Below are 16825 nucleotides of genomic sequence, written 5' to 3'. Positions count from 1 at the left end.
ACCCTGGGGAAGAAATAATAACTGGGAAGAGAGACACAAACTCAAGACCCAGACAGAAAGCCTAAGAACCGGGACATCTTCTCAGCCGGACACTATGGAGAAAGAAAGATGACAGAGCCCCACTCGTGGAAAAAACATTCAATGTCATGAACATCTCTGTGAGGCGGATGCCCCATCTTGACCATGTCTGGACCCCTCCCCCCTTCATTTCTAGCCGCTCCATGAACAGCGTTGGCAGGTTCGGTTATTGTTTGTTGAGACTGAGGGCGGCCAGGCTGGGGCTGGCTCTGCCTTCACTTTCTGCAGCGGTGGACAGGGAGGACCCACTTCAGGGCCTCCGGGGGGAGAAGCGGTGTGAATCAGCTCCCCGCAGAAGTGACACCTGGGATGAGCTAAGCCAGGAGATTGGGAGCAGGTGACTCTAGCTATAGAAGCCTTGGCCATTCCTTAAGAAAGCTACAGGCAAGACCCGTGGTTTTCAGTCCTTGCCTATAATACTTGCCAGCTCACACACTCCATGTTAAATATGTATGTTATACAGACAAGTCTTATTTATTAACCTTCTCAACATAATATTGGAATATAAGCCGTTGTGTTTTTCATATGCTATTTCTATTGCTTCAGAAAAATCAAGACAGAGCGGTTACCTTCTACCTTGATGCGTGACCTTGGAAAAACCATTCTGCCTCTCTGGGCCTCATGCAAATTGAAAAGGTTAGATTAAACTCTCTCTCAGTTTGATTTCCAGCCCATTTGTCTAGATTAACTATTCAGGTAAGACAGTGGAATCAGATGGGAGGAGGAGTGGAGGCAATCCCAGCTATGTGGAATGAGTGGGACTCCTCGGACCGAGCTTCCGAATTGTAACCAACACATATTGAATGTATGCTGGTGCCAGGCACTATGCTGGGTGCTTGGCATTAATTTGCCTATGTAATCCTCACTTTTAAAAAGCTGTAAGATAATTAGTATTATAATAAGGTGGACAATGGTTCTCCAAGTGTGGTCTCCAGGCCAGCAGCATCAACATCACTCAGGAACATGTTAGAAATGCAATTTCTCAAGTTCACCCCAGGCCAACTGAGGCAGAGACTCTGAGGATGGGGCCCAGCCACCCGTGCCAAGCAAGTCCTCCAGGCAGGTCTGAGGACAGCTGACGTATAAGAACATATGTATCTTAACACCTGCCGCCAGAATTCCTCTATGGAAAAAAAAAATCTTTACTTAAAAAAATACATTAAGAAGTTTTTGGGGTAAAAGATGGTCCCCCAAGTGCCTCGATGTTGGCTGGCAAGGCACGAGAGGAAAAGAGAGGAGGAGAGTTTGACGTGCCCAGGACGGTCATGGCAGGAAGGGGTGAGAGGAGAGGGGCACAGGAGCCAGGAGGAGAGGCACCAGGAAGGCACTAAGAGGCTGTGCACTGTGGCTCAGTCCCACCTCATGGTCCCCAAGAGATCTTGCCGCAAAGCCCACTACACTCAAATGCAATAAAGGAGAGCAGATTGTTCAAAGCCACAGGCGACCAGGGTTCCAGCCAATGTGCCTGACCTGGGTACGTTTCAGGGGGAGGAAGCAGGAATAGAGAGAGGCAGCTGCAGGACACGAGGGTGCGCGGTTGGTGTTCGAACCCAGATCTATCTGAATCCGAAGACTTTCCGCTGTGCCTCAGCCTCTCTGAGGCCAAAGCAAGCTATTGAACAAATACGTTTAATAGAAAAATAGGAGGATTAGAAGGGAAAGTGGTGCAGATAAATCCGAGGACAAGGGAGAAAGCAAGAAAGAAATACTGGTGAGAGTTTGGGGCCAAATAGGTCCAGGACCTATTTAAAGGAAATATTTAAAGAAATAAAGTGCAGATAGGATACCTGTCTGGTCCTGGCCCAAGACTGTCTCCTTCTTTCCACCCTTTCGGAAAACAGAATGACCTCACAGAGAAGACCTACGGAAACCATATTTTGGTAATTCTACCGTCCAAAAAGCCAGTTTCCCACCCTGCCTGTACATGTGGCATCTTCCATAGGTTTTTATTTGGTGCCTTGTCATTAAATATAAGCGGAAGAATCACCAGGCATTTGAGCTTTTCCAACATTAAAAACAGAGACAAAATAAGCAAACAAAAAAACTGTTTTCCCCTAAAACAAAAATAATGCAGACTCTAAAACAATCTATTTAGATATATATGGGTATATATTTGTATAACCTTGGAGATTAGTATAGCAGCTACACCCTTGAAGCAAGAGCTGGGTATTAGAAAAGAGGAACAAAAAGTTTTAAAAATAGCTCTTTGGAATTAAACTTACAATAGTTGCAATGAAAAATTCAGTTCAGGTGTTTGAAATTAAAAGAGAGGGGGGCAGAAAACCAGAACCAAGAATAGTCAAAAGTGCAACACAGGCCCTGGCTGGTGTGGTTCAGTGGATTGAGCACCAGCCTGCGAACCAAAGGGTCACTGGCTTAATGCCCAGTCAGGGCCCATGCCTGGGTTGCAGGCCAGGTCCCCAGTGAGGGGTCTGTGAGAGGCAACCACACATTGATATTTCTCTCCCTCTTTTTCTCCCTCCCTTCCCCTCTGCCTAAAAATAAAATAAATGAAATCTTTTTTTTAAAAAAAGCTAGTGTTATTTAATTTAAAAAAAAAAAAAAAAAGTAAGTACAACATGTGGACCAGGTCACGCTGAGGTCCGCAGCAGAGCGGCCCTGCGCCCTGTGCACTCCCAGCCGCCTCGGCCCTGGCTGCACGTTAGAATCACTCGGAGAGCCTTTCAAAGCCCCAACGCCAGGCTGTATCCCAGACCAACTGAAGTCAGCGTTTCAGGGTTTAGACCAGCCATCCCTGTATTTTTAAAGCTCTGCAGGTCCTTCCAGTGCGCGGCCAGGGCTGAGAACCTCTGGCCAAATGGAAACAGCTTTACAATTAAAAAGCACAAGCAAATAACATAAACAGCAATTCAAGGCAGGGCTCCACAGGGCCTGGTTAGCTCCATCCTGGAGGGAGTTAGAGTGGATTTGGAAGGGGCTTGCACGACAAAGAACACAGTAAAGAGGAAAAGCATGGCTTACGTAAATCAGAGTTAACACAAACCAGTGGGCTCAAGAGAACGTGCATTACCGCTTGCTGACTGCGGCTTCTCCCTCTGACTTTGCTATGAGTCAGAAATAGCTAATACGTCATTTAACTACTTATTCACTTTGGCTGGCCTGGGCATTGCTGCTTGGAGAGAGACCTCAGAAATGAAACCCTAGGCAGGGAAAGGGTGGATGCCCACTGTCAGAGCAACCCAGGCATCCAGCTAGAATATTGACCAATGTTCAGATGCTCAGCATAGGCTTCGCATAGCCTTTGGGAGCTTGCAGCACAGTAAACGTCATGTTCTCTTCTACTGATGATGAAACTGAGACCTGCCACCGCTAAAGCTCTCACAGGCAGTAGGTGGAGCCGAGAGGTGGGACTCAGGTCCATCTGACTCATGTTGGGAGCCCACGTGCATCGTTCTAATGCCAGGGCCGCTGTAGCTGGCCTCCTCCCACCACTGAGTTAGGCAGGAAAAGAGGAAGAAAGTGGGCTCCTTCCTGCCCCATCCCCAGGCCTTCCTCTAATGAGGGCCCATCCTCTCCCTGGCACCTAACGTGCTGACTGGCCCAGGAAGGTGCTCAGTGAGGGTTCGTTGAATGAACTGAATGATCCTGAGATCGTCACCCTCTCTGGGTGGCTGGGCCTCCACTAAACCAGCCAAGGTGTTCCAAGAAGCCCAAAGCTGAGGTGAGGCAAACGACAGGAATGAGAGGGGGAGTGGAAGAAACCAACGCCCTGGACCTCCCTTCACAGGGCACTGGATTCTAAAGCTGAAACAAGGTGAACGACACTGGACACCCCTAAGAGGTGGGGGTCTCAGGGCTACCTTAGCCAGCACCTTCCCCAAGCTGTTTTCCACCCTGGATGTTGTTATAACTCTCTCAACACCACCAACGCCCTCAGCATGTGTTCTTGGCATCTTACAAAGGGCACATGGCCGTCTGGGGACAAGCTGTCTTCCTTTCCATCTCAGAAAGTTTTGCTGCCATCCTCCTGCATTTCCCATAGGGACTCGTGGAACTCGGCATTTGCCAGTGTCTGTTGGGGGAAGATATTCTAGACACAAGTGAGAGTCTTTGGGTCAAAATGTGGGGGAGCCCCACTTTGGTGCTGAAATGCTCTGGTACCAAAAAGCACCTGTGCCCTATCAGATGTCAAGGGCACACGAGCACATGATGAGCCTCTGAAGGACAAGAATCTGAATTGTGAGTGGAAGCCATGACGGCTGCCTCGCTCTTGTATCTCCTGCTTTTGATGGAGGGTGGGTTTTCAGGGGGGTTGCTGAACGGGGAGGCTGCGTTAAAAGGATGCAATGGAAGGGTGAAATTGATGTGAACACATTCCTAAAAGTACACTGGTGTGGGATTTCATATGTGGCCTTTAGGCCACAGGCATGAGCTAATGAAGTGGCCTAAAGGTGTTTCCCATTGTACTGGTCCCAGGTTCATCCTTCCTCTAGGATTCCAGGGTGACGGTGTATACTAAATGGTAGGAGGGGTCTGGTAACATCTGTCACCACACCAGACTCTTAGAGAAAGGGCTTCATCAGAAAAGCTTAGCAAAGCCCCGCTGTAGGCTTCTACCCACCTTGAAAAGGAGCGTAGGAACCCTGCATCCTACGTGGTCAGACATCCCACATTCATCTGCCCAAGTGTCACCCGCCTTCACCCAACAGAGACACACACCAGCAATCAGGAATGGTGCTACTTAAGCATCGCAAGCCAGAGCAAATGCACTTTATTGTTCCAAAGCCCTCTACTGTATTTCATAACCCACTGAAACAGCACCCAGAAGAAAACCTTGACCTGAGAGGCAGCCTGAGAACAGAGACCCCGGCACCCTTTGAAATGATGAGGAGTCGATGCCTCCAGGAGAGGCCAGCCTTAGTGACAGGCTTTGAGAAACGTTATGGCGTGTATTTGCAGTGAGGCCGCTCAGGGCCAGGCCCCAGGCTCTGCACAAAGAGACGGGATTGGGCTTTAGGGTTAGGGCTGAGTGGTGGCCAAGTCCAAGCCCTAGAGACAATGGCCTTGGCTTTCTGGGCCAGTCACTCTCAGAACCGGCCTCCCGGGCAGGGGACACAAATGGGGCGGGGGCTGCAGGTGGTGCGGGCTGCACCAGGACCACAGGAGGCTGCAGGAAGACAGGGGAGGCATGACTTGGAGGGCGACGGGTCAGGAGCACATGGGTTACAGGGGAGCCTACGAAAAAGAAAAAGATCAAATTAGTATGATTTTCCAGTTGCTGTTTTTAAAACTCAGATCACCTTAAAAATCACTTAGTCCTGCCCCCCTCGTTTTACCAAAAGGAAAACAAGAGGCCCAGGGAGAAACGGGACTTGCCAGGGTCATGTGCTGAATGTGTAATAAGACCAGAACTTAAACCCAGGGCTCCTGACTCTGAATGCTGGGCTCTTCCCAGACCCCTTGCTGGCTCCCAGAACTTTGTAGATGACATCCAGGAGATGAGAGAGTGCAGCGACACTCACTTGCAGTCCTCGCTCTCCAGCAGGCCCCGGTACGTGTTGATCTCGCCCTCCAGCCGGGCCCGAACGTCCAGCAGCACCTGGTACTCCTGGTTCTGCCGCTCCAGCTCAGCCCGGATCTCCGCCAGCTGGGCCTCCACGTTGGTGATCATGCACTGCATCTGGGCCAGCTGGGCGCTGTAGCGGGCCTCAGTCTCCGTCAGGGTGGATTCCAAAGCATCTCTCTGTAAGGGCAAGGATTGCATGAGGAGGAGGAAGTTTGGAGATCGGGGAAGGAGCAAGGAAGATGCATCTAATCCACCTGAGTCTCAGTGTGGCCTCAGAATCCAAGAACAAAAGCTCAGAGAATCACTTTCGGCCAAAACGAACCACAGTTAGATATCTCACTTGAGATGCACCAATTAGCCCCTCCAGCCATCTTGGTCTAGAGAGTGTGAGTCTATAAATAATCTCTCTGAATAGCTCAGAAAGAATCTGCTTCCACAAATACAGGAGCAGCTGCCCGGACATGTCGGTTGCTACAGGCCCCCTGTCTTTTACCACTGGGATATTTGTGAATGGGGGCTGGGCCCTCATTCCATCTTCCCTGCCTAGAAAAATCCCTGGTGCTCAAGAAGTTGAACCACTAGATTCTGCCTGTGTGATCAGAGCACGGAAGTTGGTTTCTTGTGCAGCCGGGCTTGGTCGCGGCAGCCTCGGAACTCACCATGCTCTGCTGGGCCTGCAGCTCGATCTCCAGGGCGTTGACCGTGCGTCTCAGCTCAATGATCTCTGCCTGGCAGGTCTGCAGCTGCTCTGAGCTGGACACCACCTGTTGGTTCAGCTCCTCGGTCTGAAACGTACATACCCAGGACCTGGTCAGGATCACTGAGGACACAGCCTCAGAGGTCTACAGAGGCCATTTAGAGTCATGAGCCATGAAGGACCTTCCACACCACCCAGCCCAAACCGTTCATTTTACACTCAAGGACATTGTTGCTTAGAGGACAGCAACCTGCCCAACACGTGGTGAGGTCAAAACAGAGTTGGGATGCAAATACAGGTTTCTTGATCCAGGGCCCCAAGGTCACTGCTGTGTGACCCATGGGGTGTCTGTTGCACTGACTGTTTCCAGGTACCTACCTGAGTGTTGAACCAGTCCTCAGCGTCCCGGCGGTTATTCTCCACCAGGGTCTCGTACTGGCACCTCATCTCATCCAGAATGCGATTGAGGTCAACAGGTGGAGCAGCGTCCACCTCGACATTGAGCCGGTCACCAAGCTGGCAGCGCAGCGAGTTCACTTCCTGTGGCACAGACCAGGGTCAGCACTAACTCTCCCAGCTGGCTGCTTCACTCATGCTCCTCCCCCACACCTACCTGCTCCCTGCGCTCACCTCCTCCCCCACACTTACCTCCTCATGGCTCTTCTTGAGGCAGAGCAGCTCCTCCTTCAAGGACTCCACTTGGGCCTCCAGGTCAGCCTTGCACAGGGTCAGGTCATCCAGGATTCTGCGCAGGCTGTTCATGTCTGACTCCACCAGCTGCCTCATGGATACCTCCATCTCATACCTGGCAGGCACATAAAGGGCACTTGAAGAAGCATCCCCTTCTTATATCTAAATCAGATCCCAGCCCAGACTGGCCTGGTGCTGTGTGTCCACCGTAATGCCTCAAGGACTTATTGCAGCCAAACCCTGAGTCTAGACATCAACAAGGTCCGGTTCTGCCAGACCCCAGCCAAGAGGCAAGGGGGACACTCACTTGGTCCTGAAGTCGTCCGCGGCCAGCTTGGCATTGTCGATCTGAACCACCAGCCTGGCGTTCTCTGCCTTGGTGCACAGGGTCTAGGGGGGAAAGTGACTTCAGTGAAAGAAAGGACATTCTGAGGGCCGGTGTGCCCCAGAGCTGGATGTGCTGCCTTTGGAGAAAGGGCAGCACCCATCCCTGAACTCTCGGCAGCTGAGGCTCCAGGGAGGCTTATGGGTATGCTGCTAAGGTCCCTGCCAATGCATCTGTCACCTGAAACCTGAAATAAGAGGAAGAAACCTTTTATCTTCCTATCGTCCAGGCTACTGGGGGTCTCTGGGCAGGTTATAACCAACAGCAAACTCTGTGACTCCTTGGTCATTAATGGCCCTTCCCAGAATGCAGCTGTGACTTTTAGAGGATGGGGGCTGGGCAAGAAGGAAACTTCTGGCAGGCTTTTCCTTTCTTAGACTAGTTATAGAAAACCTGCCTGCACCAAACACATCAAATGCAATCCCCTTACCTTGAAGGAGGAGGAAGAGGAAGAGGAGGGAGTGGGCAGAGAAGAGTCGGGCTATGGCACCAAAGGTCACACAACCAATTCATTCATAGGCCTGTGTTCAAGCTCTGGCTCCACACACTGCCAGCTGGACCACTTTGAATAAGTCACTTAACCAGCCTGAGTCTCCGTGTCAACATCTGTTCAATGGGCTGGCGATGCCTCCCTCATAAGATTACTGGGAGGAGCAAATGAGGCCACAGTGTGAATATGCCCTGTGACTTCTGCAGTGCCCCATGGAAGCAGGGCCATCACCTGGTATTCTGGCTTCCAGCCTAGTGCTGGTGGCACCAACCCCCGAGCAGCCAACGCCACTCTAAACCCCTCACCTTCTTCTGCAGCTCCTCGATGGTCCGGAAGTAGGACTGGTAGTCGGGGCACAGGTAGGGCTCCTGCTGCTCACACCACTCGCGGATGCGGCTCTCCAGGCTGGCGTTCTCCTGCTCCAGCTGCCGCACCTTCTCCAGGTAGCTGGCCAGGCGGTCGTTCAGGAACTGCATGGTCTCCTTCTCGCTGCCGGTGAGGATGCCCTCCCCAAACCAGCCCCCGCTTACACTGTAGCTGGTGGCAAAGCCTCCGGACGGGAAGCAGAGAACAGGGAGGCAGCTGGCGGCCCTGCAGCTGCTCCTGCCCAGCCCCACCGAGCGCGTGGAGAAACTCCGGGCCCCGCGGGAGAGGCTCGGGAGCTTGCAAGAGCTGCTGGAGTACATGGTGGACACACGAGTGGAGCCCCCATGGGCCCCTCCCAGGCCTTTGAGAGACCCTGAAGAAAAGCTGGCCTTGAGGCACTTGGAAGCCATGACTTCAGCAGCCAGGACACAAGTGACTGACCTTCAAGGCTGGATACCCCCCGACGTGGAGGTGCCGCTCCTCGCCCGGGTTTATATATCTGCCCCAGTGGGCGTTGGCCTTTACAAAACAAAGTGTTTTCTCCTCGTAAAGTGAATACCACTTTCTATCGTAACTCCTCATTATCCTGTTATTTAGCTTCCCGTGAACATTTCCCGGCCTCGTAAAAAAAGGAGCCCCGTTGGACGGGCGGCCACGTTGAGACTCATCTCCACCGCCCGCGTTGCTGGGAAGACCAAGTCTCCGTCAGTTCTTCAAAGGCGCCTGTCATCAGAGCCCAGACCTCAGCCTCCTCGTTGGGAGGTGTGGGAGCCGAGCTGCTGTCCTGACTTCCTCCAGCGCTGTCTTCTTTTACGGGCCCGAGGGAGCAGAGGAGGCCTCAGGGTTGGCTCCCTGGGCATTGGAAAAACAAGCCTGGTTGTTGCAGGAAAGCAGGGCCTCAAGCCCAAAGAGACACAGAAGGCTCTAGAACGGCTTAGGAAATAGGGATCTGGTAACCAGCTATTAGTTTCCCCAGGATTGTTCTGGTTTTAGTGCTGAAAGCTTCATATACCTGGAAACCCCTCAGTCCCGGGGGGAAATGGTTCATGTGGTCACCCTGGACACTGCAGAGCTTCGATGGCCGCATGCCCACTGCCTCCCTTGTTGAGAGGTCCGTTCTGGTGGTGTAGCCTCCGCTCCAGCCAAAATGACTAGAGCTCGGCCCTCTGGGGACTTGCCCGTGGACACCTCTTTGGATAGGAAGGTCTGTCTTCCCAGGCTCTGGCTGAAAAATGGAGATGCCTTTCCTTCTAGTGGCGGGGGCCGGGGGAGTGGCCTGGACCCTCTCAGAGGACACAAAGGGCCGGCCTTCAGTTTCATCTCTGTTACAGGAGTTGCCCAGGCTAATGCCCAGGAAGCTTGACAAGGTGGGTTATTTTCCCAAAAAATCCAATCTGCCAAACAAGCAGGACCTGAAAGAGGGGCTGGGAGCTGAACCAGAGGGCAGGTGTTGCTGCGGAGGGGGTCTCATCAGGTAGGCCGATGGGACTCGCGTTCTGTTTGGCCCTGCGGTCTGGGGTCCTGCCTCCCCTTCTAAGGACATGTATTATTATCTTCTCCATCAGGAAAAGGACTGCAAGCTGAGCACCAGCCACCTTCCACGTGGGGCGCCCAGTGCACTTACCCCTCATGTTGCCCTGGGAGCCCGAGCTTACTATCCCCATCTCCAAGCCGAAGCAACCGAAACCACCCACCTAGAGAAAGGCAGAACCAGGATGCCAGCCCAAGTCTAGCCTGGCCCTTGTCTCCACCACTGGCCTCCACCACTGCTCCGGAATCCCGTCCTGCACTGCAGATGCAGCCGGGCTCTGTGGAAAAAAGGAAAGGAGGGGTTGGGGTGGGCTCCACAAGGGGATGGCCAGCAGCCTCTGGTGTCCCATCGCCAGAGGGAGCACAGCATCGTGGTTACCTGTGAACTCTACAGGTTCCAATCCCAACCCAACTACATCCTGTGTGACTAACGTTCTCTCTCTCTCTCTCTCTCTCTCTTTCTCTCTCTCTTTCTCTCTCTCTCTCTCTCTCCCACCCCTGCGCTATAAACTGGGAAGAAGATAATAGTACCCATTTCCCAGGGCTGCTGTGAGGATTATGTAAGTGTGAAGCCCCTAGAATAGCACCGCTCATGGTACAAGCTCCGTAAGGGCAGCTGCAATGATTGCTTGTCCCCACACAGGTGGAGTCTTGTTGTAGTCACACTGGTGTTACTAAACAGCTGTCACTAGGGAGCGCAGAGAGTCTCTGAACACACAGGCCACTATCCCACGGGCCAGGTGCATGTGTTGGGGGCCCTCAGGTACAGAGCTTCCATGAGTCACCGTGCCCTTCCCACAGCCGGGGGCCTGGTGTGACCAGCATCCCAGGCCCCCATTGGCTGCCTCGGTCTTTCCTCCCTGGAAATCCATGCCCGGCACAAGGATGCAGCTGAGCTGAGAACCTGGCGGCACATCCTTGGGTGTTTGTGCGTCCCACCCGGGTGAGTACAGGGCTCCACCCGAGCCCTGCTAAGCCGCAGCCTCCTACAGCCACCCTGGATGGAGCCCAGAGAACCAAGAGTCATGACAGCCAGGAAGCCACAGGCTGTTTATACAGCCCAGGGTCACATGGGTTCCTGGGCAGGGCTCCACACCTGTGCTACCTGGAAGGGACTTCTCTCCCTACACAGCCCAATTAATAGCAAGGCTAATGGCACAAGTCCTCACTGATTAAGCACTTAGCACCTGCCAAACTCCACGCTGAGCTCTCCCCAGGTATTCTCTCCTTCACTCCTTACACCGATCTCATGAGATTGGCATCACCAATCTCCCCATTTAATAACTGAATGAACAGGCTTGGAATATTTCAGGGACCTGCCCCCTGCTCCGGCCCTGCAATACCCGGCCAGCTCCAAACACTCACAGCAGAAGCTGGTGGTTGACCTGTTGGCCCTCCACTCACTGATATCCTCAAATTGTCTTGTGTTTCAGCCCTGTCTTCCCAGGAGGGCTGTAAGTTCTTGGAGGCAAGGACTGACCTGGTACATCTTTAGAAACCTCTGTCAAGTGCTGTGCTGGGCTTCTAGATGTTTCAGCATGAATGAACTAATGAATGCATACAGGCATGTGTGCATGCTTTGCTCATGGTGAATTATACTAAGTAAGGAAGCAAAGAAAGGATTCTGAGAGGAAGGGAACATAGAAAGGGAGGGAATGATGAAAGGAGAAAAAATGTGGGTAGGGAACGGAGAAAGATGCTTCCAAAGTCAGTCTTATCATCTGTACTCTTATAGATGAAGAAATTGAGACTTAGAGATAAAAGGAGATTAGGCATCTCTGTGTAGGTGAGCAGCACCTGCTCAGAAACACCAGCCCCTGTAGCAGAGAACAAAGCATTCTCTGGGCCCAAAGCCATTCTGCTCCAAGGGAGACAGGACCATATGCCAATTCAGTGTGAAAGGTGTGGCTAAAAGTCTTTGATAAGTTTTTTAGATAATTTTATAAAACATATAAGATATATTTTTAAATAATATCCTCCTATAAATTGTTCTGGTCTACTTCCATTCTTTCTTAGTATTCTTTTTAACAGACTAAAAATAATTATCTAGAACTCCTTTTCAGCAAGAAATTAACATTGGTGGCAAGTATCCTAATAACTTTCCCTGTAGGACCTTTGCACTCTGCTCAGGTGGGGTCTGTGCGGTTCCCAGAACATTCCACAAATACACTTGGCCATGCTTTCAAATACACTTTGCCCTCCTTCCTCCTGCTTCTGCCCATCCGTCAAGGTTCCCATCAATTCTAAATATCCCCTAAGCCTTCCCTGGTTGTCCCAGCTCTCAACGATCTCTGCCCCTACCAAGGACCTGGCAGCCTGCCCACACCCGCGCCTGCCATCCCAGGTGCCGTGCGGTCGTGCGTGGGGTGATCTGCAAACCTGGACCGTCAGCTCCATGGGAACCACGCCTGTTCTCTGCTATTTGGTTAAGCTGCTTCTCCTCGCCTGCTTCTCCCTAATGAGCCCCTGCATTGGCGCTGGGTCCTCCGTGCAGGGAGTGTTCGGGGCACACCTATTTATTGAAGTCCACCACTTGCTCTATCAATGTCCAGTCCATAGGGGTGTTGAATTCTGGTGTGCACACCGGTTAGTGTTTTAAACTGGAACTCAGGTGAGGGTGTAGGTGAGGTTGAACGTAGGAAGGGGTTCCGTCACCAACACAGATGCTCTAAACAATTTAACAGAAGGCGAGACAAAACTCCATAGATAAGGCGCCTATGACACCCAGGGCTGTTTGCGTACATGAGATGAGGCTCTGAATGCAGAATGCAGTGCATGGTGCAAAGAGGTGACACTGTGGTGATCTGTCAGGTCGCAACCCTGTGTGGTCGGCCAGCCTGCTCAGACACATATAAGGGGGTCCTGGAACCCCTTCCTCCGAACTGTCCCCGGTGTCAGGTATGAGGGTGGGTGAGCAGATAAAGAGAGCTGGGCCAGGGAGAAGCTAAAGGGAAGGGAGAGAGAACCACCAGAGCCAGGCATGGCTACTGAGGAGAGCTGGCCTGGGAGCGTTCGCCTCTTCTGGGGTCCCCCAGCTGGGTGCCCGCGGGCAGAGCCAACAAGACTGCGCGTGATGGCCCGCACCCACTGGGGTTGGGTCAGTGTCTGATCTCGTGGAGCAGGGCCTGAGGTACCCCCATTACTAAATATGTTTAACCACCCTGGCACTTCCTATCGCTCAGAGCCAGAGAAGACAGAGCTGAAACAAAAACCCACAGCTTTAGTGCAGCCCCTGACCAAAGCCCCTACTCACGGACCACGTGAGAATAGACAGACTCGAGTTTGCTATGCCAGGAGAACACTTTATTGCGTAAATTTCCAGGGAAGCCTACGTTGCATGCATAAAAGCAGTGAAGTTTAGAAACACAATATAAGAAGTATTTTGGTAGAAAAACCTGCTCAGCGGGGAGCCCCTCTAGGGAAGCGGGTCGTTAAGAGCTGGGAGACACAGGGGCATCCTCCTTCCTGTGCGGCCCCGGGCCCTGCCCAGCATGCTGGGCAGCGGCTACATGGGGCCGGACTTCATGTGCTCCCGAGAGGAAATGGCTTTCCCGTCTCTCATCTCCTCCGTGACGGTGCGAATCTGGGTGCTGATCTGGGGAGCCGGGGCGCAGGACGTGCTCGAGACGTAAGGACCCCTAAGGGCAGGCTTGCGTTCCGTGGCACAGGGGTGGGGAGGAAGCCTGAGGAAATGAGATCATTTCACGTCGCGGGTGGTGTCAGGGCATGGCACTGACATCAGTTAACAGACTGAAGGGATCAAATGTGAGAAAGGTAGGTGACAACAACAAGGGCCTCAGGCTGTGCCCCTGACATCCCCAAGGGCTGCAGGGATGAAGACTAGGGACTCCCAGCCAAAGCAATGTTTGGACTGGCTTGTCTCCCTGTGAATGACCAAAGCCCCGGACTGGAGGGAATCTCCCTTGAGAGGCTTTGGATCAGTCCCCCTTCATCTGCGTAACAGCCACTTCGGGGCTGATGCTGCCAGCGAGGCCCTGACCTGAGGGTGGGTCTCGGTGAGCCCTTTCCCCAAGCCTGGCTCCCCAGGACCCCGGCCACTCACTTGCTGTCCTCTCCCTCCAGCAGGCAGCGGTAGGTGGCGATCTCCGTCTCTAGCCGGGCCTTGACATCCAGGAGGACCTGGTACTCGTGGTTCTGCCGCTCCAGGTCGCAGCGGATCTCGGCCAGCTGAGCCTCCACGTTGCCGATCAGGCACTGCATCTGGGCCAGCTGGGCGCCGTAGCGGGCCTCGGTCTCCGCCAGGGTGGATTCCAGGGAGTTCCGCTGCAGGAGGAAAGAGGGTGAGCTGCCCATGGGAGGGAGTCCCACCCAGACACCCATGGCCCTGGGATGCCGCATGTCCCTGTGGCCACACCCCGCGGTGATCTGGGTGCTGAGGCTAGAGGATCAGGGAGCCTGCCCGCCCCGAGCGGTGGCCAGCCACTCAGGCAGGGCCCGCTCACCATGCTATGCTGGGCCTGCAGCTCGATCTCCAGGGCGTTGACATTACGTCTCAGCTCGATGATCTCCGTCTGGCAGCACTGGAGTTGCTCCGAGCTGGACATCACCTGCTGGTTCAGCTCCTCGGTCTGACAAACAGGAGAGGGTCCAGAGGCGTGGTCAGACCAAGTGAAGTGACAGTCAAAGGTAACCCCCCACAGGAGCCGGCAGTCCCGGGCTGCCCCCAGCCCCACCTGCGCGTTGAACCAGGCCTCCACGTCCCTGCGGTTATTCTCCACCAGGGCCTCGTACTGGCATCTCATATCATCCAGGATCTTGTTGAGATCCACCGGCGGGGCGGCATCCACCTCCACGTTCAGTCGGTCCCCGAGCTGGCACCGGAGTGTGTTGACTTCCTGCAGAGGGTAGACAAGATGGCATAAGGTGATGAAAAGGCTGCTGGATGGGGGTTGCAGCTGAGCTGCCGTCAAACCTTCCTCCCCCGGTTGCCAGCTCCGTGACATTAAACAGGACACTTTAACCTCTCTCAGCCTCAGCCTCCTCATGGACTTGTGCTTACCACCCCGGCAGGTTTGAGAGAGTGAAATGAGATGATGCAAGTAGCAGGCAAATGGAACCGTTAGCAGGCACTACAGCCCAAATGGAGATTTAGTGTCGTGGGCAGGAGTGTGGGATCTGTGTGACCTCAGGCAAGTTACTGAACCTCTCTGTGCCTCAGTTTTCTCCTCTGTAGAACAGAGCTTGTAATTAGCAGAACCCTCCCGGAATTATTGTGAGGATGAAATGAAATGCAAATGAGGTGCAAAGGGCTACACGTAGTTCCTGGCACACAGGAAGCCATGCACGAATTACTGGAGTTACTGTGGAGGTGGTTGTCACACTTGTTATGCCCAAGACTTCCTGCTGGACGGGAAACATTGGGAGGTCACGTGGCACCAGCCCCACCTCCTCATGGTTCCTCTTGAGGCAGAGCAGCTCCTCCTTCAGGGACTCCACCTGGGCCTCCAGGTCGGCCTTGCACAGGGTCAGCTCGTCCAGCATCCTGCGCAGGCCGTTGGTGTCTGACTCCACCAGCTGCCGCAAGCCCAGCTCCGTCTCGTACCTGCACACACAGAATCCTGCCGAGTCTGCGGCAAAGGGGCCATGCACAGGGAGGGCCCCTGCCCTGCTATCTGGCTACAGTGGCTGATTTGGGGTCAGCAGCACAGGGGTCCTTCCCCTTCACCCGGAAGGGATCCAGAGCCAATGCTGTACTTTCCACTTGCAGCTTCCTCCAGCCTTGCGGCCGCCTCACCAGCTCCCACAGGCAGTGGGGGATGGAGGCAAAGGAGCCACACAGAAACTTCCCCAGTCAGACCCACTTACTTGGTCCGAAAGTCATCAGCAGCCAGCTTGGCGTTGTCAATCTGCAGGACCAGCCTGGCGTTCTCAGCCCTGCTCCGCAGGATCTGGAGAGCAAGGGCCGTCCTGTGAGCTGGAGAAGGCCCAGCAAGGTAGGGGTGGCTGGGAACAGGTAGCCCAGCTCACAGAGGACATGCTTCTAAGTGCCACCAGCACCTGCGGCATCTCCAGCCCTGAGCCCGGAGCCCTGAGCCCGGTTGTGAAGGGAGTATCAGCCCTAGGAGGGATGCCCCTGGCCATCGGTCCTAACATCAGCAGCTCCCAGAGTGGCCCGGTGGGAAACACTAGGGTGACTGGAGAGAGCCTGACTGAGCTGGAGTCGGGTTCCGCACCCAGCACTGACAGGCTGTGTGCTCTTGGACAAGTTGCTGAACCTCCTTAGAATTAAACTTCCACATCTGTTAAATGGGTCCAGGAATGCCCATCTCTCTGAGGTGGGGAATGAATAAGCCAAGGAGAGGAGCATGCCAGGCACATGCTTGTGTCCAGTGGGGGCGTGGCACACGTTGTTGACCTTCGTATAGCCAAGACAGCGAGAGGAGGAATGGCTGGCTGCGGGTTACCGCAGCGGAGAGGTCTGGGGCCCCCAGGACATCCAGGGACCCCAAAAAGAAGGATATGAGAACTCCCTAAGAGCTCTAGTTTCATCTGTAGTCCCTTGAAATAAGACAGATGCCCACCCCATCCCCCTACCCCCAGGGGCTGGGCTGCCTGCCTAGCGAGGGGCCAGGTCCCCGTTACCTTCTGCTGAAGCTCCTCAATGGTCTTGAAATAGGACTGGTAGTCCGGGCAGATGTACGGGATCTGAGACTCGTACCACTCCCGGATGCGGCACTCCAGCTCCGCGTTCTCCCGCTCCAGCTGCCGCACCTTCTCCAGGTAGTTGGCCAGGCGGTCATTCAGGAACTGCATGGTCTCCTTCTCGCTACCATTGAAGGTCCCTTCGCAGTACCAGGCCCCACTCCCAGCAAAGCCAGAGGAGTGGCACCCAGAGGACAGGCAGGAGCTGGGCAAGCAGCTCCCGAGGCTGGAGAAGCCCATCCTGGAGGAGGGGGCAGACCCCGCAGCACCAGCAAGACTGGGAGACCGGCAGGAGCCCACAGAGCAGACGGAGGACACCCGAGACATGCCGGCTGCTGAGCCATAGAGGCCCTTGCCAGACCCAGAAGAGAAGATCGGGGAGCACATCTGGGTGGCCAT

At 53.9% G+C, this 16825-nt stretch overlaps 2 protein-coding genes across 2 annotated transcripts; both read right to left on the bottom strand.

Moving 5' to 3' along the window:
- Nucleotides 1-5126: 5126 nt before the first annotated feature.
- KRT35 (keratin 35) lies at nucleotides 5127-8643 on the bottom strand. Its single transcript, XM_054593786.1, has 7 exons — nucleotides 8173-8643; nucleotides 7300-7382; nucleotides 6951-7107; nucleotides 6681-6842; nucleotides 6265-6390; nucleotides 5562-5782; nucleotides 5127-5274 (listed from the first exon to the last, which is right to left on the bottom strand). Exons 1-7 carry the CDS (start codon nucleotides 8641-8643, stop codon nucleotides 5127-5129), a joined length of 1368 nt encoding a protein of 455 aa, XP_054449761.1.
- Nucleotides 8644-13268: 4625 nt separating this feature from the next.
- KRT36 (keratin 36) lies at nucleotides 13269-16825 on the bottom strand. Its single transcript, XM_054593765.1, has 7 exons — nucleotides 16367-16825; nucleotides 15590-15672; nucleotides 15170-15326; nucleotides 14458-14619; nucleotides 14227-14352; nucleotides 13827-14047; nucleotides 13269-13446 (listed from the first exon to the last, which is right to left on the bottom strand). The coding sequence occupies exons 1-7, from the start codon at nucleotides 16823-16825 to the stop codon at nucleotides 13269-13271; spliced, it is 1386 nt and encodes a 461-aa protein (XP_054449740.1).

Source organism: Pteronotus mesoamericanus, unplaced genomic scaffold (assembly GCF_021234165.1).
Source record: "Pteronotus mesoamericanus isolate MK-2021 breed Mesoamerican mustached bat unplaced genomic scaffold, CSHL_Meso_final scaffold_476, whole genome shotgun sequence".
In the NCBI taxonomy this organism is placed as follows: domain Eukaryota; kingdom Metazoa; phylum Chordata; class Mammalia; order Chiroptera; family Mormoopidae; genus Pteronotus; species Pteronotus mesoamericanus.
Note: the sequence above shows the minus strand (reverse complement) of the source record. Positions and strands in the feature narration are given on the sequence as shown.